Consider the following 23,880-nt stretch of genomic DNA (forward strand, 5'->3'; position numbering starts at 1 on the left):
ATATTTATTGTATATCCACTAAAGAGAGTGGAAAGAGCGTGCAAAGTGAGAAGAGCATCCATAAAAGTTGTCAACTATAATATTGTTTTAAGATATTAATTGTTTATCAACTCTATATTATTGTCGTATAAAATATTGGTGAACATTGATGTCATATATGAACACTATTGACATAATAATTATGGCATTTTAGGTTGCTCACGATGAAATAGTAACTTGAGTTGTTTTCTACCTAAGTTTCATTTAAGCATGGGCAACCCCATTGGAGTTGCTCTAATAGGCTTTTAAATACTGTTGATGTTAATTAATTTTTGATGGTATATTATGTACAAAAAGATAAATATATATTATAATGGCAAAAAAATAAAGTTTGCAACAATTAAATTTTGACGCATATGATTGTTGGTATTCACCTGCCCATGGTAATGGTAATGGTAATGTGAAGAGTTTTATTAAGTACTTAAATTATCATGTTTCTATCACACAAGCTGCCAAGTGTAGCAAAACGAGGAGGAGAGCTAATAACCTTTGCTCTTTATTATGTTACTAGTAATGGCTACGCGCTACGTGCGAATGATCGTAAAACGAAAACGAGCAAGTTCGAAGAAATTCAAATCGTCGACGAAAATTTTGGTAAAAGTATGCATTTATCAATTAATTGAACAAAATTGTACTTATATATAAGTGAGAAACAATGAAGTAAATGAAACTTTAAATACCTGGAACATAAGATAAATATATACTTGTCATTTTGAAGTTCAAAATGTTGTTCAAAATACATCCAACAGTTGATATTCACATGGCTGGAATATTTAGTTTGATAAGAGAAACATTTAGATAATACAATACCCAAAAGGAACTTCAAAAGCAGCCCACATAATATAGTTACAATTACAAAGAGTGATTCAAGGGGAAGTCATCAAAAACCATAGTTTGATTTCAACAAAAGTAACACTTCAGTTTGTTTTTTTTTTTTCGATTTTTGGCTTCTTCTTGAGCTTGGTGTTGAGATCTTCACGGTTAGAAGCACCTACCTTGGACGAGTGACCGTCACTTTGTTGTGCCTCGGGTTGGGATGGTGTAGATATGAGTTTATATTTCTCAAGGGTTTATTGAACCGAAAGTTCATTCGATTCTATGTCTTTTGTCTGAGTTGGAATAATGACTGGATTATCTTGTTTTTCAGACTCCTGTTCAATGAGTGCAGCAGATGTTGAGATATTGGGTAGAGTGTCATGTCCAATGTCTTTAGTTTCTTCAGCAGCAAAAACAAGCGTGAACTTTGTTCTCATGGCAGTAGGTATATCATTTTTTGGAGCTTTGATATACACAAGGAAGTTGTTCTTGTGTGACAGCTCAAAAAAGGACTGTGGAGGCACTTGATTAGGAGCCTAATTAAGAAATATGAACATGAATAAGTCGTAAAGCTGTAGTAAAAGAATATGAATTTTGATCAACTTTGTGACTTACCATCGATGTTGCATCTACGATGTCCGTTGCTAGACATGAGAATATGTTTTCAGCAGTTTCTCCAAAGAGAGTAGCTTATATGAGCCATGTTGAGTCTTCTATATCCACTTCAATTCTATACCTAGAACATGGTAGAATATTTTGTTATTTATTTATTACCGTAGAGAGTCAATAAGTGTTCGTTATTTGTATACAGGAAATACGAAAGTTAGTTGGTCGAACCAGGGAATAGCTCTTACTTGTGGAGTATCACAAAAAAGACATTCGAACATGGTTTGTAAAACTGATCCAGTTGCTCTGTGACATCTTTCGCAAGAAACATACCAAAATGGTTGTTTAAAGTCTGTAACTTTCAGCTTGCCCTTCACCCAAAATGCCGACCTCTGTAGATAAAGGGAAACATGTCTAATATATGTAAATGTAAATAAAAAAAAAGATATGATAAAACATGTCTAAGCATTCATACCATCAGAGCCATATCATGCACATGACTGATTGGAATAATTTGATCACTAGGAGGAGGACAAAGTGGCATGGATAAAGCTTCATAGCTTTTGTCGTCGATCAGATCAGCAATTTTTTTAGAGTTGTCGATGATCCTGCTAACAGTCAATGGAAAGAGATGAGATAAAAAAAATAAACAGAACATGAACTTAAAGAAAAAATAGATTTAAGGCATGTGCGTTGTGTAAGAAATTAGACCATCGATAATACCACCTCACATATAAACCAACAAGAACAACAACAAGCAATGCAAATATCTCGTAAATTTTTTTTAGTAGATTACTAAATGGGTTGCCAAGATTATCTGCACAAAAGAATAAGAAACATCGGCAAGCAATAAGTTAAAAAAGCGAGAATACCACCTCACATATAAACCAACAAGAACAACAACAAGCAATGCAAAGATCTCGTAATTTTTTTTTAGCAGATTACTAAATGGGTTGCCAAGATTCGGATACTTCTCACACTAATGTCATATTACTTAATTTCATAACAAAAATTTTATTGCCTTTGTGATGAGTACAAAATCGATATATGGATCAAAGAAAACATCAATGATCCATACCATAGTCAATACCATAGTGAAACAACAGCAAGCCTAAATCAAAACTCCTCACAATCAATTCAACAAACACACGGCAGGCAAATGACATTCATGTTTTTTTACTATCTTAATCTCAATAGCATTCCAAACTTTCAGAGTTAATTCAACCAACATATGGTCGATAACAACAGCAAGCCCCAAATCAAAACTCCTCACAATCAATTCAACAAACACACAGCAGGCAAACGACATTCTCGTGTTTTTTACTATCTTAATCTCAATAGCATTCCAAACTTTCAGAGTTAATTCATCAAACATGTGGTCAGTAATTGATAGAGGAATATAGCATCGATATTTATAAATTAACTGCAACTATTTGAATATATATATATATATATATATATATATATATATAGTTGAAAAGAAAAGAAGTACCAGACTGGGAGTTGCGTCGGTGCTTCGTTCGTCGGAGTCCTATGAGGAAATTGTAATGAAAACATTACCATCGATTAAGAACTGGGTTCTTTCTATGATAATATATACTCATCAATAACTAAAAAAAACTCACCTAGGAGATGGCTTTTAGGCCACAACTGCAACGAAACCACTGTCAAAGACGAACATTGAAGGAGATTAGAGTGGATAGAACTAACCACGAAGGCGTGACAAAAGCGCGGCCGATGTCGGACCGGAAACGGTTCGGCGGAGTCAAGTTCGGGGAGATGGAGAGAAACTGCTTGTCGGCCTACGGGGAGTCGGCCAACCTCCACGAGCGCCTCTTCACGATCAGTGAGTCGTCTCAGATGAGTTTTTTGCGTCTGCGGCAGCGTCGCCACCGTCATCCCGTGGCCCGTCGCCGGAGGCCATAAGACAGAGACCCCTACTGTCGCCTTTGCGAGTCCGCTGATTCCAAGATAGAGCGTGATTTCAAGCTTTCTCTTTGCCGCAACCTGAGAGAGAGAGAGAGAGAGAATTTTCCAATCCTAGAAGGAACGACAAAAAATGAGAACAAAATAATTTTTAAAGAAACCTTCAAATCTAGCTCTAGTTTGAATAACGTTTACAGAGATTAACCAGATAACCATCATAGCAAAAACCAATTATTTTGAGAGAGAGAGAGAGAGAGTCATGGGAAGAGCACCTTGTTGAGACAAAGCCAACGTGAAGAGAGGACCGTGGTCACCTAAAGAAGACACCAAGCTCAAATCTTACATTGAACAACACGGTAATTGGATTGCTTATGACGAAAAGTAGAAGAAAAACTTACAAGCTTGAGGGAATTCAGGTCTTTGGTTTGATAATTTCAGAGAGCCATTTTTATCGAACATGTGGTGGACGCAGAGTAAACATGGCACATACGACTCGTTCTTCTCAGAGAATGAACCCAAAAAGAAGCTTCTGTCAATAAATAACAGCGAAGCAAAAGCCAACAGCCAGAAGGTGAACAAAATACGTTAGGTTCGTTTTTTTAAAGAACCATGGACGTTAGGTCGAAGAAGGGGAGAAAACAGGAGAAGAAAATCAAGCTGAGAAGATGACTAGAGTGTGATTTGAAACTTTCTCTTTGCCGCAACCCTCTTAATTTCCTCTCCTTTAGGTTCTTTTTTTTTTAAACAACCATGGACGTTAGGTCGAAGAAGGGGAGAAGACAGGAGAAGAAAATCAAGCTGAGAAGATGAACAGCAAGAATCCACGTGTCACTAAGAGAGTCGTTAAGAGAGTAAAAAAAATTTCACCACGTGGCGCTCAAGGATGGGGGGAAAGGATTACCACGTGGCAGAGTGTGGATAGGAGTTTAAGGAGCCGTAGACACTTATTATCTATGGTATGGACTAGTCTTCTTCCGCCATACATAGCATGGCACATACATATATGTAGTTACTATTATATAAGAAATACGTTTTTGTTGTAAATAATTGTTATGCTCATAAGTCAAAAATATAGGTAAGTAATTAATTACCCTACACCTAATTTATTGACTAATGTACACAAATTTTCACTATATATACATGAGTATGATGAAGGGAAAATCATCCCAAATTTCTACAATTCACTCTTGTTGTTACAAGAAGTTGGCCCTTTGATTCAGGCTTGATTATTGTCTCTCGTGGAGGTTCTAACATCTCAAAGAACATCTCTTGGTTAAAGTTGTCAGCTCGCGGTGAGGTCTTGCTGACAACTTTATTTCTGGGCTCGCTGGATGCGTGCCATCTGTCTCTGTCTTGGATCAGAGGACATTCGTTTTGTTTGTCTCGTATATAAGACAATGCGAAACCCTAGGTAGGGTTACACACTTTCACGCCGAAAAACCTGAGTGTGCCAAAAAGGTTTTTGTGTATTCTCTATTGTGTGAGTTTTGTTTTCCTGGGCGAAGAACAACACACTAATACACTGAGTGATTGTAAGGGTGAAAAGCGAGGGGAGCTCAAGTCTAGGGGGAGCCTAGACTAGCATCAAGCTACGGTTCACTGGGAGTTATGAATAGTGAAAGGGTGTTACTACTGTCTGATACAACACCTTAGAAATAGTTCATACAGTAGATTTGGACTTTCAAGTGGTATCAGAGCGGGCACCCAAAGTTACTGGGTGAGATTCGTTAGATCTAGCTGTTGTTGATCGAGATGGACACGTTCAGGGAAGAAGGTTCTATCTCACGAGCACCACTTCTTGATGGGCAGAATTACGCGTACTGGAAAGCCAAGTGAGTTGTACAGGGTTGCTTCATCTTCTGTGGGACTCCAGTCGACTTCTGGCTTCTTCACAGAGGTGATACCATCACTCAGCAGCTTTTTGGGTGCTTCCCAACCTGTGACAACAGACTTCCATGTTTTGTGATCAATAGACCTAATGAACGCACCCAGATGCCAGAAGTCGACTGGAGTCCCACAGAAGATGAAGCAACCATGTACAACTCAAAAGCTCTCAATGCCATTTACAATGGTGTTGACATGAATGTCTTCAGACTGATCAATACATGTGAAAGCGCTAAGGAGGCTTAGGACATCCTGGAAACTACTTATGAGGGCACTGACAAGGTCAAGAACTCTCGTCTCCAGCTTGTTACTACCAAGTTTGAGAACATGAAGATGTATGAGGAAGAGACAATCAATGAGTTCTATGTAAGAATTAGAGACTTGTCCAATGAGTCTCATGCTCTCGGAGAACCCATGTCAGACGCTAAGCTGGTGAAGAAAATCTTGAGGTCTCTTCCAGAGATATTCAAGATCAAGGTGACTACGATTGATGAAGTCCATGATACATCGGAAATGAAAGTTGATGAACTCATTATGTCTCTTCTCACTTATGAAATGTCTTTCACTGACTCATCAGAGAAGAAGCACAAGGGTTTAGCTCTCAAGACCACGTCAGCTGAGCCTGAATCTCCGAAAGTGGAAGGATCCTCAGAATCCTACGATGAATCCCTTGCCCTGATGGTCAAAAACTATGGGAAGCTGATGAAGAGGTTTGAGAGGAGATCTCCAAACACATCAAGTCAGTCTAATCTCTCTCACAACCGAGAAAAGACTCCTCATAACTACAAGCCAGGGAGTTTCAACAAGAAAGGGAGAGAGGATAGAAGCAACCCGTTTGGATCTAAAGCCAAGGGAATTCAGTGCAGAGAGTGTGAGGGTTTTGGTCATATCCAAGCTGAATGCCCAAATTACTTGAGACGCCAATAGAAGAACTTCAATACTACTCTCAGTGATGATGATAGTGTTTCCGGGAGTGATGGTGGAGAAGAAGGAGGAACCAATTTCTTGGCATTCATGACGAGGAACACTGAATCTAGTGAGGTCACCTCGGAGGAGAATAAAGAGAATGCCCTGGCTCCTTCTGAGGGTTCTAATGAGTTCAAGTCTGCTAGCAGTGAAGAACTAAGCGATGAATTTCTACTCCATGCGTACGAAGTTATCATGTCTCAGACTGAGGCATCGAACTGCTCGGGGAGTCTTAGAGAAGAGGCAGAAGAGGAACTCAGTGATGAAGTACTCCTAGAGGCTTACAAGACTCTCTTTGTAAAATGGGCAGATGAGTCTAATGCATTCCTCAATCAAAAGGCTAAAATAGAAGAACTTGAGTTGATGCAATCTAGTCTCCTAGAAGAAATCGCTGAGATGAAAAAAGACTCTCCTGAGGAGATGAAGATCAGGATTGAATCTCTTCTAGAAGAGAAATCTCATATGCTTGAGATCATTAGAAGTCTAAAGAAGCAAATCGCAAGACTGAATGGCGAGCTTGCTAGCATGACCAAATCTGTTCAAATGTTGAACTCAGGGACCTCAAATCTGAATGAGATACTCAAGATTGGTCAATCCTCCTCCATCCACAGAGGACTTGGGTATTGTTATGGGTCTCTCCCTCTAAGAAGACTGTGTTTATCCCCGCTTCCCAGCAAAAACCTCGTTCAGCTGAAAAGGTGTCACACACACCTTCTGCAACATCTGATCAAATTTTTTCAAAGCATCACACAAGACCAGACTGGAAATGTCACTTCTGTGGAAAAAGGGGACATATTCATCCATTTTGCTTCTCTCTGTATGGAAGATTTCTTGAGAGGAAAAATACTGGTCAAAAGGTTCTGGGTGCTCAAAGCAGATTTCCCAAGAAAAAGGTTGATCTGGGAGAAAGATCTCATCTTGTGTGGAGAATCAAGCAGGATCTAAGGGCACATGTCGCCTATACTTCCTTGAAAGCTACAGCGAGAGAGGACTGGTATTTTGACAGTGGCTGCTCAAGACACATGACTGGAGAAGGCTCTTTCCTCAACAATGTTAAGGGATGTTCCAAGGGACATGTCACGTTTGGAGGAGGATCTACTGGTACTGTTGTGGGGAAAGGGAGGTTGAATGTATCTGGTTTGCCGGTTCTGGATAATATTCTTCTTGTCGATGGGCTCAAAGCCAATCTTATAAGCATCAGTCAACTATGTGATCAGGATCTCACTGTCACCTTCACTAAAAATGACTGCAAGGTAACACGAGGAGACAACTCAGTGTTTATGAAGGGGTTGAGGTCTCCAGACAATTGCTATCTGTGGTCTGGACCGTCTATGACTTCTGCTTCATGTCTCCTGAGCCAAACAGATGCGACTGATTTATGGCACAAGAGGCCTGGTCACTTGAATCTGAGAAGCCTGGGTAATTTGGTCTTCAAGGAGGCTGTCCGAGGTCTACCTTATCTCAAGATCAAAGAAGGCAAGATCTGTGGGCAATGTCAAGTTGGGAAACAAGTCTGTGCCTCTCACAAAAAGGTTGATTATCTCACCACTTCTCGGGTGTTGGAACTCCTCCACATGGATCTTATGGGACCGATGCAAGTAGAAAGTCTTGGTGGTCGACGATATATCCTTGTGGTTGTTGATGACTACTCCAGGTACACCTGGGTTGATTTCCTACGGGAAAAGTCTGATGCTTTTGAAGCTTTTCAATCCTTGAGCTTGAGACTTCAACGTGAGAAAGAAAACTCTACAGGAAAAATAATGAAAATTCGGAGTGATCATGGTAAGGAGTTCGAGAATGGGAAGTTCCTTGATTTTTGTAGCTCCCAAGGGATCAAGCATGAGTTTTCTGCTCCAATCACCCCTCAGCAAAATGGGATTGTAGAACGCAAGAACAAGACTATTCAAGAAATGGCGCGTGTCATGCTCCATGCTAAGTCTCTTCCATATCGCTTTTGGGCAGAAGCAGTTCACACTGCTTGTCACATCCTCAACCGTGTCTCCATTCGCCCCGGTATGTCCTGCACCAGCTATGAAATTTGGAGGGAGAGAAAGCCTAGTGTCAAATATTTCCATATCTTCGGCAGTACATGCTTTGTGCTTGCTGATAAGGAGCCGAGAAAGAAGTTGGATGCCAAGAGTGATGAAGCTATTTTCCTAGGGTATTCCTCTAGTGGTGCTGCGTTCAGAGTCTTCAACAAGCGGACAAAATGTGTCATGGAATCGAGGAATGTCATTGTGGATGATGAAGACAAGCCGTCAGAGGAAGATGAGACGGGAGTCTCATCTGAAATTCTCACCAGTGTTCCTGAAGATGTCTCAGACACTGAAGAAGCTTCCGCTGTCAATGAAGAGAATCCCGCACTTGATTCAACGGCTATTATCAAGAAAGTCTCTAGTAGGATAAAAAAGAATCATCCCTCCGATTCCATTATTGGAGAACTAAATGAAGGAGTCGTCACCAGGAGGAAAGAGCCAGTGAACTACAGAGAAATGATTAGTAATGTGTGCTTCACTTCCAGAATCGAGCCCAAAAATGTCACAGAAGCTGTCAGTGACGAGTTCTGGATGAATGCTATGCAAGAAAAATTGGTGCAGTTTGAAAGAAATGAAGTCTGGAAACTTGTTCCTCGACCTGAAAATGTCAATGTTATTGGCACCAAGTGGATTTTCAAGAATAAGTCAGATGCCCTTGGAAATGTCACCCGAAACAAAGCTAGACTGGTTGCTCAGGGCTACTCTCAGATTGAAGGTCTGGATTTTGAAGAAACGTTTGCCCTGTTGCTAGGCATGAAGCCATTCGACTACTTCTAGGGATCTCATGTCTGAAGAAGTTCAAACTCTATCAAATGGATGTCAAAAGTGCCTTCTTGAATGGATTCCTAAACGAGGAAGTCTATGTGGAGCAACCAAAGGGTTTTGTCGATCCTAAATTTCCAAACCATGTGTACAAGCTGCATAAGGCCTTGTATGGATTAAAGCAGGCGCCTCGAGCCTGGTATGAGCGACTGGCTGAATATCTGTCCAAAAAGGGATACGTCAGGGGTGTTAAGGATCAAACTCTGTTCATTAGAAAGAGTGGATCGGAGATGATGTTTGCTCAGATCTATGTGGATGATATTGTCTTTGGAGGAATGTCCCAGAAGATGGTGGATCACTTTGTGGAACAGATGCAATCAGAGTTTGAGATGAGTATGGTTGGAGAACTCTCTTTTTTCCTTGGTTTCCAGATTAAGCAATTTGAAGGAGGAATATTCCTGTCACAGAGCAAATATGCTAAAGAGTTGGTCAAGAAATTCGGGCTAGAGTCAGGAAAACCAAAGAGAACCCCTGCTTCTACTACAGTCAAACTATCTAACGATGATGATGGTGAGGCAGTTGACACCAAGCTGTATAGAAGCATGATCGGGAGTCTGCTATACTTAACCGCTAGCAGACTTGATATTTCGTTTTCAGTGGGAGTTTGTGCTAGATTTCAGTCTCAACCCACCACAACTCATCTTAGTTATGTCAAAAGGATCATCAAGTACATTCACGGTACTGCTGACTATGGTATCTTGTACTCTTTTGACACGAACTCGTGTCTGGTTGGTTTTTCTGATGCAGATTGGGGAGGCAATTCTGATGACCGAAAGAGCACCTCGGGTGGATGTTTCTTTCTCGGGAATAATTTGATTTCCTGGTTCAGCAAGAAACAGATCTGTGTATCTTTATTCACTGCTGAAGCTGAGTACATTGCTGCGGGGGCAGGTAGCACAAAGCTGTTTTTATCTCAAATCTATGCTTGAAGAGTATGATGTTCCTCAAGATGTTGTCACCTTGTTCTGTGACAACACCAGTGCCATCAACATTGCAAAGAATCCTGTTCAGCACAGCAAGACTAAGCATATTGAGATTCGGCATCACTATATCAGAGATCTTGTGAATTACAAAATTCTCTCTCAAGAGCATGTCAATACGGAGGATCAACTGGCTGATATCTTCACAAAACCTCTGGATATGGTGAAATTTGAGAAGCTCCGTTCTGCCTTGGGAGTGTGCATACCTGACTTATAGCAATTATTGGGCTGGCTAAGTCATTTATGGGCTATGACTTTGGCGCACAGAAGGCCCAATTGGGAAAATGTTGTTCACACTCTCTCTCAAAACGCAACGTTTAGAGTAATTCGTTTGAATTACAACGTGACGGTTTATTTCCCAAGAAGAAGTACGATTTTTCCAACTGCCATCATCATTTTCGCAGATCTTTGCCTCTTATTGCATCTCTCTTTAATCCCTTTTCTTCAGTTCTTGAAAAACTTTGTTTTCTTCATAATCATGGTGTCCACGAGAAGAGGTACAGTGAAAGCCTCCAAGTCCACGGCGAAAGGAAAGGCCAAGGGTCTCTCTTCGTCCAAGACGGAGAGCATTCAAGTGAATAAGTACGGTGTAAGAATCAGAAAACCTCAGCCCGTCAGAGTCGATGGTGAGGCCGGAGACTCTTCGTCTAGGGCTGAGGCTACTGACCTTCGTGGTCTTCTTCCTTCTTTTCCTCAAGTATCAGTGACAGTTCTCCCTCACCCTGTTCCTTCCTTAGTTTCTAACCAAGAAAACATGCATGTGGATGTTTCCTCGAAGCCTATCGGTTCTGAGAGGGAAACCATGAGCCCCACAGTAGAGGCCATGGTGACTCTAAGAAATTCAAGAGAAGGACATGTCGAGAACACCTCCACGGACAACCCCAGTTCTCCCAGATTCGCTGATAAATCTGATCCCCCTAATCCTCAAGCTCAGGAGGCTGATGAAGTGGACAATCCCACTCTGGCTAAGATGACCAGAGAACTTAAGGGTCAAGGTTCTAGGACGGTTGAGGACGTTTTAGGAGCGAATCGCAGAGAGCTGATCTCCCGTGAAGACTTTGACCGAATCATGGATGAGGGTCTTCAACCAGACTCAGATGTGGTTCCCCCAGGAGACATGCCCAGAAAGAAGACTAAGAGGACCTCCAAGAAGGCTGCTGAGAAGTCCTCCATTGCGGAGAAAGTCAAGAAATCTGCTAGGAGGAAGAAGAGCAGAGTGGAGACCACTGAAGCGAATGCCATTAATCCTCAGGAGGAGGTTGTGGTGGAGGATGTCAGAGACCATGTCACTAACATCGTCGAAGATGAAGAAGCTGTGAAGGAAGCAAGGTCTCGCGACAAGAAGAAGAAGTCGTCTAGACAGGATGTTCCTGATGTTCCAATCATAGGAATATCTTTTCACACCCTTCAGAATGCCAGCCGATGGAAGTACGTCATTCTTCGGAGTATTGCTCCTGAACATGTGCTCTTTGATGAAGCCATGGAATGCGCTGATGTCATTGAACTTCTCAAGAGCACCGGGCTTCTCTCCACAGTGACCTCAGTGGGCTCCTACCACGCTCAGCTTGTGAGGGAGTTCATTGTCAATCTTCCTGATCAAGTCGATGATGCCACTTCCCCTCATTTTCAAAAGGTGGTGATCAGGAACAAAATCATTGACTGCTCTCCCAAGGTCATCCATGAGTTAATGGGTTCAAATGCTCCCACTTCTGAGGATCAAGTGCCTTCAAGAATTGAGCTGATTTCTGAACTCACTGGAGGGAAAGACAAGAAAGGGTGGCCTGAGTCTGGGCTGTACCGTGCTTCTCTTCTCAGTTCTAAGTACTCTGTTCTTCACAAAATTGGAGTCAAGAACTGGATTCCTACTGCTCACTCCACAGGTGTTTCTCTCGCTCTAGCTCAATTTCTCTTCATGATTGGCACAGGTCGTTCGGTTGACTTTGGGAAACTCTTCTACTCCCAAATCATCAAGCATGCTGGCTCTGAAGCTATAAAGCTTCCCATCCCTTATCCTGCCATGATCACTGGGATCATTTTGCGTCAACAACCGGATATTCTGACCATAAGATATGAAAGCTTGCAGCTCGACTCCAGGGAAGATCTCATTCAGCTACAAACTTTTTCAGAAGCATCATGTGGCAGACATCAAGAAGCCTCCCAAGTCCAGCCTACCTCACGCTCGCTTCAATGATGATGATGCTCCAGCTGTTCCTCCCATGTCAGCTGACGTCAGGAAACTGATGGCTCTTTCCCTTGTTGATGAGATCAAGCATCTGGAGACAGTGATTGCTACCTCTACTGAGCGCAAGATGGCCCTTGAAGATGCTCTAGTTCGTATTCTCCCAAGTACCTAAACTTTTTATTTTTGCGTGGCTCAGATACTGTTTAGCTATTTTTCTTCCTTTTTGCCTTTGCTTGGCAAAATGGGGGAGTCAAAAAGTCACTTCTAAAACTTGGTTATTTGGTTATATGTCTGTAACTTCTGAACCTCCCTCCTTCTATGTTGTGCTACTTTATGGATATATTTTGTTGTCTCCTCTGTCAGTCACTGTGACAAGAGTGATCTCACAGTTAGATATTTTGTTGTGCTGTGTGTGTGGCGAGAGTGCTCCTTGAAGGTTGGCATAGTGTTTCTTTTTTGAAGGAAGAGTTTTGCCTGCTCAAAGCCAAATGGGGAGATTGTTGTTACAAGAAGTTGGCCCTTTGATTCAGGCTTGATTATTGTCTCTCGTGGTGGTTCTAACATCTCAAAGAACATCTCTTGGTTAAAGTTGCTAGCTCGCAGTGAGGTCTTGCTGACAGCTTTATTTATGGGCTCGTTGGATGCGTGCCATCTGTCTCTGTCTTGGATCAGAGGACATTCGTTTTGTTTGTCTCGTATATAAGACAATGCGAAACCCTAGGTAGGGTTACACACTTTCACGCCGAAAAACCTGAGTGTGCCAAAAAGGTTTTTGTGTATTCTCTATTGTGTGAGTTTTGTTTTCTTGGGCGAAGAACAACACACTAATACACTGAGTGATTGTAAGGGTGAAAAGCGAGGGGAGCTCAAGTCTAGGGGGAGCCTAGACTAGCATCAAGCTACGGTTCATTGGGAGTTAGGAATAGTGAAAGGGTGTTACTACTGTCTGATACAACACCTTAGAAATAGTTCATACAGTGGATCTGGACTTTCAACTCTTTCAATTTCTCTCCAAAATTTACTCTTCATACTTCTCTAATCTCTCTTCTAAAATTCCTACCTTATAATTGTTTAAAGAGTTTTCGATTCAAGTTATTCTTTTGGTTTTCATAACACGTTATCAGCACGATCACTCTCGTCAAGATCAATTCGGAGGTATAATACTCTAAACACTAAAACTCGTATAACTATTATTTATTGTATAACACCAGATTACTATACACAGGAGGCTCTGCCACCTTATGGTAATATGATGTGATTTACAATATTTTACCTTCGTTAATGTATAACATCATAGTACTATACGTATCGAATGCTCTGCCTCCTTATAGTAAAGTGATGTGAACTACACCTTACTTGTAATTAATATCAATTTTCTATATATAGGAGTCTTTGCCACCTTATAGAAAAATGCTATTAATTGCAAATTTATTTTAACTGCTCTACTTAATATTTTATTTTGATTAGCTATGTCAATTCAATACTCGTACATCTACATATTGTTTATTACACATTGTTATACTTAAATACAATAATTTTTACCACAAAATTAATAAATACCCAACGGTAATATAACGGCTATATTTTACCTTATAAATACATATCTATTGAACTCATTTTTACCACACAAAACTCTCAAATTTTCTTCTACCTCATACATATTTTTTCTCATCTCCTACTATTTTTCGGTACAAGCTCAAAATGTCTCGCTTACTACTAGTCTTTATTGCCATATTTATTGTTATGTTTAATGCTTATATTTTACCATAGAAATTCCACCGAATGAATTTTATTTCGTTGTAGTAATGTTTGGATTCATGTATTTATTTTTATTCCTTACAATTCTTGTAGACTTATATGCCTTTAATTATTAATCTAAGAAATTTTATATTTCATAATAGTTATCATCATGGCAAATCTCGTCAAGCTCGATTTCAGTCCTCTAGACATCACAGGCCAAAACTACATGCCGTGGAAGGTAGATGTAGAGATGCATCTGGAATCTTTGGGTTTACTGGAAACACTTTCTGAAGAAAATACCTCGTCAAATATAGACAAGGAAAAATCTTTAATTTTCCTTCGTCGACATCTTGACGAGGGATTGAAAAGTGAATACCTCACCACCAGAGATCCAAGTTTACTCTGGAAGGAGTTGAGGGACATATATTTTCACCAAAAGGAGATCATGCTTCCAGTATACTGTGATCAATGGAACGCTTTACGGTTCCAAGATTTCAAAAAAGTCAGCGAATATAACTCTGCGATGTTCCAAATAGTATCTCATCTGAGATTTTGTGGAGACCAAGTGATAGATCATGACATGCTGGAAAAGACGTTCACCATTTTCCATGTATCGAACGTAACCTTGCAACAACAATATTGTGTTCGAGGATTTACGAAATATTCTGAACTAATTACTTGTCTTCTAATCGCAGAGAAGAATAATGAATTGCTCATAAAGAATCACCAATCCCGTCCGACAGGTTCAAAAGCGTTACCTGAAGTAAACGCTGTAAACTCCGAAGAACCTGAACAACGGAACTATATTCCGGGTCGAGGACGAGGTCGAGGTCATGGTCGTAGTCGTGGTCGTGGTCATGGTCGCGGATGTGGATACAGACGTGGTCGAAGTGGTTATAATCATAACCATTTTTACAATATCACGAAAGATTATCATAAGAAGCAACAAGATGAAAAGAATCACGATTATCCACACAAAAAGGGAAAATACCCAAGCACTTCCAAGGGTAGTGAAGATGTTTGTCATAGATGTGGCACAAAAGGACACTGGTCTAGACTTTGTTGTGTTCCTCAACATTTGTGCAATCTATATAAAGCATCCTTGAATGGGAAAGAAAGGGAGGTCGTCTTTATTGACCAAGAACCTTTAGATGACTCCACTCATCTTAATGCTTCCGACTTCGATCGTGATCTTGCGCACACTGTTGTTGATTCTGCTGCCTTCACAGAAGACTTCTACATTAATGATGCATGTATGTTTTTCCCATGCTTGGGAATGAAGCAATGTCCAATATTTTACCTAGTTACTTAAATATAAATATGTATAATATGTGTAATATTTTTCAAGACTATGTAACACATTAGTATTATATAATATAAGTACGTTTTTCTCATTAACTTTATTTTTGTTTTAACAAAAAATTGGCTACATAAGCCACTTAAACTATAGGAATTGTAAATTAGCCAACTTTTAGTAAATATTTTGTAAATAGCCAACTTGCATACGTGGCAGCCTATTAACTACTTTTTTTTACATGTTTGGCTGGATTAAATAAGTCTTTTATTAATATGTTAATAAGTTAACTTGGCTATTTACAAGAAATTAACGAAAGGTGGACTATATCCCAATTCACTATAACCGTGTGGCTATATAACTTAATAACCCTTGTTTTAATATGAAGTTATCATATGGAAAAGGCAAATTGTGTGGCGAACCAAATGGTTGGTACTGGAGAAATCTACATACCGGATAGTGGAACAACGCATACTATTTTGAATGATAAAAAGTTTTTCTCAATGATAAAGCCAACAACAAATTTTGTGAATACAATATCAGGTCATGTAGATCTGATTGAAGGTATTGGTAAGGCAAATTTCACACTGCAAAATGGAACAGAATTCAATATAAATAATGCTTTATTTTCACCGAGATCCAAACGAAACTTGTTGAGTTTTGATGACATATATTCTCATGGATTTAATACTCAGTCTATAACTGAAGGCACCATGAAATATATATGTCTTACGACATCCAAATTTGGAAAGAAACAAATTTTAGAAAAACTACCTATGCTCCCTACTGGATTGCACTACACATATATAAATGCGATAGAATCAAATTCGGTAGTCATTGAGTCTTCAATTTTAACGACATGGCATAATCGTTTGGGCCATCCTGGTTCTATTATGATGCGAAGAATTATTGAAAATACACATGGGCATCCATTGAAGGGCCAGAAGATCCCTCAAGGTAATATTTTCCCATGTAAAGCTTGTTATCTTGGAAAGCTTATCATAAGGCCTTCACCGGGAAAGGTTGTTACAGAATCACCTACGTTCCTTGAATGTATTCAAGGGGACATATGTAGGCCTATTCACCCACCATCTGGTCCATTTTGATACTTCATGGTATTGATAGATGCTTCTAGCAAATGGTCGCATGTTTGTCTGTTATCAACTCGCAATATGGCATTTGCGAAATTACTTGCTCAAATAATTAAATTATGAGCTCAATTTCCTGATCATACAATTAAGAAAATCAGGCTCGATAATGCTAGTGAATTTACATCCCAAACATTCGATGGTTATTGTATGTCAGTTAGGATTGATGTTGAGCATCCTGTTGCTCATGTACATACACAAAATGGTCTAGCTGAATCGCTAATCAAGCGCCTCCAGCTTATTGCTAGACCATTGATAATGAGAACAAAGCTCCCTACTTCAATATGGGGTCATGCAATATTACATGTTGCTGCATTAATTCGCATCCGACCGAGTGCATATCATAAATACTCCCCTCTGCAACTTGCATTTGGCCAAATACCAAATATATCTCATCTGAGAATTTTTAGATGTGCTGTTTATGTGCCTATAGCACCACCTCAAAGAACAAAGATGGGACCTCAAATAAGGCTAGGAATTTATGTAGGTTATGAAAGTCCATCTATTGTTAGGTATCTAGAACCTCAAACTGGTGATGTTTTTACAGCACGGTTTGCTGATTGCCATTTTGATGAAGAAAATTTCCTAGTATTAGGGGGAGAAAGAAACCAGCTGAAAAGGGAAATTACTTGGTCTGTACCAGCATTATTGCATCTTGACCCTTACACAAAAGATTGTGAAGGAGAAGTGGAAAAGATTGTACATTTGCAAGGTATTGCAAATCAACTTCCTGATGCGTTTACAGACACTAAAAGAGTGACTAAATCATACATTCCTGCTGCAAATGCTCCTGCGCAAATTGATGTCCCAAAAGGACAAATTAAAAATAAAGTCATTCATGAAGTCACAACACGCCTGAAGCGTGGAAGACCATTCGGTTCCAAAGATAAAAATCCTCGAAAAAGAAAAGGAGCAGAGAGACAAAATGACCCCAAAATGGAGGAATGTATTCCAGAAATACAAAACGAGGAAAATCGAGAAATTTCAATTAATTATGCCAATACAGGTATACAATGGAACCGAAATGATGAAATCAATGATGCATTCTCATATAGTCTGGCATGCGATGTCATGGATGAAAATGATGGAGATCCCGAACCAAGGTCTGTTACTGAATGTAAAAATAGACAAGATTGGGGGGAATGGAAAAATGCAATTCAAGCCGAACTTGACTCTCTTAACAAGCGCAAGGTCTTTGGACCTATAGTACTCACACTTGTAGATGTGAGACATGTTGGATACAAATGGGTATTTATACGAAAAAGAAATGAGAAAAACGAGATTGTGAGATACAAAGCTCGACTTGTTGCCCAAGGTTTTTCTCAAAGGCCCGAAATTGATTTTGAAGAAACATATTACCCTGTAATGGATGGAATTACATTAAGATACTTGATCAGCCTAGCAGTGCATGAGAAACTTAATATGCATCTCATGGATGTTGTCACAGCTTATTTATACGGATTGCTAGATACTCAAATATATATGAAGATCCCTGAAGGATTCAAGATGCCTGAAGCATCTAGTTTGAAGCCTAGAGAAAAATATTCTATTAAATTACAAAGATCCTTATATGGGTTAAAGCAATCCGGACGAATGTGTTTAATCGCTTAAGTGAATATTTAATACAGAAAGGTTATGTCAATAACTCTCTTTGTCCATGCGTATTCATTAAGAAAATAACATCCGGATGTGTGATCATCGCTGTTTATGTTGATGATTTAAACATCATTGGGACTGATGAAGAGATCAAAGAAGTAATCTCTTACTTAAAGCAAGAATTTGAAATGAAAGATCTTGGGAAGACAAAATATTGTCTTGGCTTACAGATTGAGCACGTGAAAAATGGAATATTTGTGCAACGGTCAAATTACACAAAAAGAGGTGATAAAACGCTTCCATATGGATAAGTCAAATCCTTTAAGTACTCCAATGGTTGTCAGATCCCTAGATGTGGTAAAAGACCCATTTCGTCCATGTGAGGAATCTGAACAGATTCTTGGTCCTGAAGTACCATATTTCAGTGCGATTGGAGCCCTTATGTACCTTGCTAATTGCACTCGACCAGATATAGCTTTTGCAGTTAATCTATTAGCAAGATTCAGCTCAGCTCCTACAAAGAGACACTGGAATGGTGTAAAACATGTGCTTCGTTATCTTCAAGGAACGATTGATTTAGGATTATTTTATCCTAATAAGACAAAACTAGTTTTGATTGGTTATGCAGATGCAAGTTACTTATCAGATCCACAGAAAGGGAGATCTCAGACTGGATACGTGTTTACGTATAGAGGGACTGCAATTTCTTGGCGTTCTCAAAAGCAAACGCTCGTTCCTACATCATCAAATCATGCGGAGATTATAGCACTACATGAAGCAAGTCGTGAATGTGTATGGCTGAGATCAATGACGCAACATATCAGAGCCACCAGTGGTCTTCCAACAATTGAAGACCCCATCACACTTCATGAAGATAATGCTGCATGTGTTGCTCAAATGAAGGAAAGATTCATCAAGAGCGACAAAACAAAACACATCCCTCCAAAGTTCTTTTCGTTCACCCAAGAGCTAGAGAAGAACAATGTTATCAACATCCAGTATATTCGTTCTTGTGATAACTCATCTGATCTTCTCACAAAGGCGCTCCCCACTTCAACTTTCAGAAAACATGTTCATGACATTGGAATGCGTAAATTGCAAGATTTGTAGAAAGACCGCACCAACGTCTGCATCAGGGGGAGCTTTGCATAGCTGTACCCTTTTTTCCTTACTGAGGTTTTTATCCCACTGGGTTTTTCCTAGTAAGGTTTTTAATGAGGCAGCATGACCACGTAAATGTATCAATGAGCATCCCAAAGGGGGAGTGTTGTAAATAATTGTTATACTCATAAGTCAAAAATATAGGTAAGTAATTAATTACCCTACACCTAATTTATTGACTAATATACACAAATTTTCACTATAAATACATGAGTATGATGAAGGGAAAATCATCCAAAATTTCTACAATTCACTCTTTCAATTTCTCTCCAAAATTTACTCTTCATACTTCTCTAATCTCTCTTCTAAAATTCCTACCTTATAAGTGTTTAAAGAGTTATCGATTCAAGTTATTCTTTTTGTTTTCATAACAGTTTTACTTTTTTTTGGAAATATTATAAAAAACTTAGTATTAGGTGAGAGAAAATTGAATTATTTTAAATATATAATTTGAATGAAAAAAATTAAATCAGTAATAATTTAGTATCTAAAATTCAATCGATATTAAGGAAAATAGGTAGCGACAAATTTATCAATTACAATTATATCTTTTTTTTACAAATAGAAAAATGAAAATGATAAAAAAAAAACATATAAAATGCTCTAAAATGAGAAAAGTAAATATTTTCGTTAGAAACTTTAAAATACTATATTGATAAATTTGCTTTAACAGATTATCACCTTATGAGTTTTTTTAAATAAACTTATAGTCTTTAGTAATAAATATAATTATCGTATGATGTATTGTAAATCAATCATCTAATAATAAATGATATATACCAAAAATATATGTGATAGAGATAAAGAGGATATTGAATTATAAATCAAGCTGCTGTAATAATTTTTGTATTTATGAATCATAATTTATTCAATTAGTTAAATATTAATTTTAGTCTATAGTAATTAATCCAAAATTTAGTTTTTCAAAATTTCAGTGTGCATTTATAAAATATTTAATCTAATATCTAAATAATTGTGTGGCACCTGGCATTCATTCAAATATAATATGGATAGTAAAGGTTAAAAAAAATTCCCACATAAATATGGCACGTGTCATTTCCAAAGAGCTTCCACTTTATGTACTAAGTAATGGATATATACAAATACATCTTTTTAATTCTGGTAAAAAAAAAACATCTTTTTTAATATTATATTTAGAAATTGAATAATTTTTCGTCGTGAAGTGGCGGATCCAGACTCGGAAGGCGGGTGGGGGGGCGGGGGGCCAAAACTGAATTTTGGCCGAAAAAAAAATATATATATTTTAAGCCTGAATTTTTTTTTTTTTTGGGGTCCAGGCCTCTTGGGCCTTAAACGTGGGTCCGCCATGGATTTTTATCTTTTTCTATAGAGAAACACTTACAAAATAAGTGGATGTTGCAAGGGTTGCATATATATATTTTTCGCTCTATTTATTCTCTTATGGCTTTTTTTATTTTAATAAATCTGTTTTAAATGTAAGAGAAATAGCTCAGAATGTGACGCGTGTCACTTTTACGATCCAACTTACGCTCTTTTATAGTAAAGGTAGAGATAGATATAGATGTATCACGTCTAGAAATATTATTGATTTGCTACTTGCTTGTCGAGAAAAAGTTGTTTGAGTCCCCTGCCTTCTGACTATTTATGCAAAAGGCCAGGAAAAAAAAAAAAAAAAAAAAAAAAACGACAACAGAGGACACGTGACGTGCACGTGATTTTCTCACACGAGCCATAATTAATTGAAAATTAAGAGGTCTCTCATCATAGTTTGCTGAGGTGCAGAAAATTTACAACTACAGTACAAAGTTCCTCCAAGAAACTTCATATTGTGAGTCTCTGTACATGTATTCTTGTTCGTGTATAGATATATATATATATATACATACAGCCATTGACAAATTAGGAATTTTTATTTCTTTCGCTTCCTGTTATTTTGCCCACCAAGTGTTTGAAGAAATGTTTATGTGAATAGACTGTTCTTTAAAGGAACTGTGTTTTTTGAATTACGTCGCAGTTGGGCTTTAATCAATGGGAAGTTGCGTTATGGGGTTTCAAATGTTTTCCTCATTATCACCATCGTGTCATCACAACACAGTTTTTCTTGAGAAATCAAAATCAGTGCGGAGAATACGAGGCTCCGTTTCTTGCTCTACAAGAAACGAAATAGCGTCGATTGTGGTGGCCGAGAACGAAAATTATGGCAACAAACAGGTTATTAGCGTCACTCCACGGCTCTACGGCTATATCCTCGCCAACGTTCGAGAGCCAAAGGTTTCTTTTTACCTAATTTAATTTCCATGAATATCACTCACAACTTCTCGTTCCGTTCTTACATTGACTTTTCTTGATGATCAGATTCTAAGTCAACTACGCGAAGAAACTGCTTCTATGCGCGGAAGTCAAATGCAGGTTCGTAAATCTGCTTATCCTAACTCTTTTTTTTTTCATTTTAGTCCTTCTAATTGTTTTTATCCATATAGTAATGTTTTAAAATGACAACAACTAAGTTTGTGAATTTAATTGGATGGTTTTTTAGATTTGTTACTTCATATGATAAAATTGGCAACCAACTAATAATTCTTGAATTTCTATGTAATCATAGATCTTACTATGAAAATTAAAATTTACTAACTCTGTTAAATTTTATCCTAATCCCTCATAAAAACCTTAATCATTTTTACCCTTTACCGCCCCCGAATCTCTGTGTCGTTTGAAATAGGTGTCTCCGGATCAAGCTCAGCTGCTCGCAATGCTGGTTCAGATTCTTGGCGCAGAAAGATGTATCGAAGTTGGTGTTTACACGGTACGACTCTCATTCTAACACCTTTCCCGATTTCTTTTTTTTTTTTTTTAAAAACCTCACGGGAAGAGAAATGTGGAACTAATTAATTTAATATTCAGGGTTATTCGTCGTTGGCGGTTGCATTGGCCTTACCGGAATCTGGCGTGATAGTTGCTTGTGAAAGAGACGCAAAATCTCTCGAGGTCGCCAAAAAGTACTACGCACTCGCCAATGTCTCGCACAAGGTAAAAATAAAAACTGATTATAAATAATTACTCGATTAGTACTATTAACAGTAGTTATAGGGCAGTTCAGTTTTGAGAGAGTAGCGGGTCTCTTGAATACATGAGTTTATCATAAACTCATTTTCATCCAAGCTTCCAAGCAATGTGATCACGTTTCATGACATGGTTTTATGGTAATATTAGGTGCGAGTGAAGCACGGACTCGCTGTGGACACTTTAAAATCATTGATCTCTGATGGTGAAGAGTGTAGGTGAATAAATACATAAAGAAAAATCACATTGTCTTGTTGCCTCGTTCGTTTGTTCGTTCATTCATCATAGATTCTTCTTCTCTGCGCAGCTATGATTTTGCGTTCGTTGATGCGGAGAAAAGGATGTATCAGGAGTACTATGAATTGTTACTGCAATTGGTGAGTCGCTAATTCTGAAAAGTTGATATAATACGAGTCTTGTTTTTGAAGATTTTTGGAGTAAATACAGGTGAGAGTTGGGGGTGTCATTGTCATCGATAACGTTCTTTGGCATGGAAGAGTTGCAGATCCGGCGGTAATTAATTCTGTTTTTTTTAGTTAAAAAAATGAACAGAAAAATGATATGATATGCATTTTTTGATGAACAGGAAAATGATGCCAAGACTGAAAGCATCAGAAATTTTAACAGAGCCATAATGGGCGACAGTCGTGTGAGCGTTAGTATGGTACATGTTTCACAAAATCACAACTCTAATAATACTATTAGTAAGTATAGTGCTTGAGATGTTGTGAATTATTTCATTAAAGGTTGATTTTATTTTCCCTGTCTCACAGGTGCCGATCGGAGATGGCATGACAATATGCAGAAAAAGATAAAGAGTTTTGTGACTGAATTTTATTAATTTTTTTAGTAAGCGTATGTAATCATGGCTTTGTATTTAGAATGAGAAATTTGATTATTTGTACAAAATAATACTTTCTAAAAAATTATACACATTATTTTAGGAAATTTTGAAGAGCGATGAATAGCGATGGAAGCGATCAATGTCTTTGATAGATCTTGATAACGAAAAAGAAAATGGCTGTCTTTGATAGATTTCGAGGAAAGAAAGAATACAACAAAGCTGGCCGGATTTTATCCGTGTACGATAAGAGGATGAAATGAGAATGGAATTGTGAGACGAATATATTTTGTACCCATAGAGGAAATGTTTGTATAGTTTCTAAACTACATGAAAAAAATTGTTTTGAGAAATAGTAAAATTTGGCATTATAATTGAAAGGAAATGGACCAGTAATCCATTTTTTTAATTTGTTTTATTATTTATTTTTTACTAATTCACTTGTAGTTTCTTGATTTGTGCATTAACCTGTATATTAAGAAACTAAACTTGCATAGAAAAAGAGAAACCAAGTCCTTGATGCATGCTCTATGATTAGTGCATCAAATTTTCAATAATAGATTATATTTACTTCCTGAAAATAGATTTTGTAAAGACATTTTTGGGAAAGGCGTCTTGCTACATCCTTCTTAAATACTCATTACAACATTTTCAATAGTAATAATTCTAGATTTGTAAGTACTCGACATAATTAGCATATTTAAAATGAATATATATCTTCCCTAAGGCTTAAAAACTTACATAACAAAAAATAAAAAAATCAATATCCAATATTCAACACCAAATATCTCCACTTCTTAA

At 38.2% G+C, this 23,880-nt stretch overlaps 1 protein-coding gene and 1 pseudogene across 1 annotated transcript; both read left to right on the forward strand.

The window, feature by feature from the left end:
• The first annotated feature begins 18,368 nt into the window (after positions 1-18,368).
• On the forward strand, positions 18,369-19,145 carry LOC149401069 (secreted RxLR effector protein 161 pseudogene; annotated as a pseudogene).
• A 1,692-nt stretch (positions 19,146-20,837) lies between these two features.
• On the forward strand, positions 20,838-23,534 carry LOC149401070 (uncharacterized). Its single transcript, XM_089613461.1, has 10 exons — positions 20,838-21,006; positions 21,193-21,449; positions 21,534-21,587; positions 21,898-21,981; positions 22,080-22,205; positions 22,389-22,456; positions 22,546-22,615; positions 22,686-22,751; positions 22,825-22,902; positions 23,012-23,534. The coding sequence occupies exons 2-10, from the start codon at positions 21,207-21,209 to the stop codon at positions 23,051-23,053; spliced, it is 831 nt and encodes a 276-aa protein (XP_089469587.1). The 5' UTR covers positions 20,838-21,006; positions 21,193-21,206; the 3' UTR covers positions 23,054-23,534.
• Positions 23,535-23,880: the final 346 nt, after the last annotated feature.

Source organism: Urtica dioica, chromosome 4, assembly GCF_054948205.1.
Source record: "Urtica dioica subsp. dioica isolate 48M chromosome 4, U.dioica_male_clone48M_v1_H2, whole genome shotgun sequence".
Taxonomy (NCBI): Eukaryota; Viridiplantae; Streptophyta; class Magnoliopsida; order Rosales; family Urticaceae; genus Urtica; species Urtica dioica.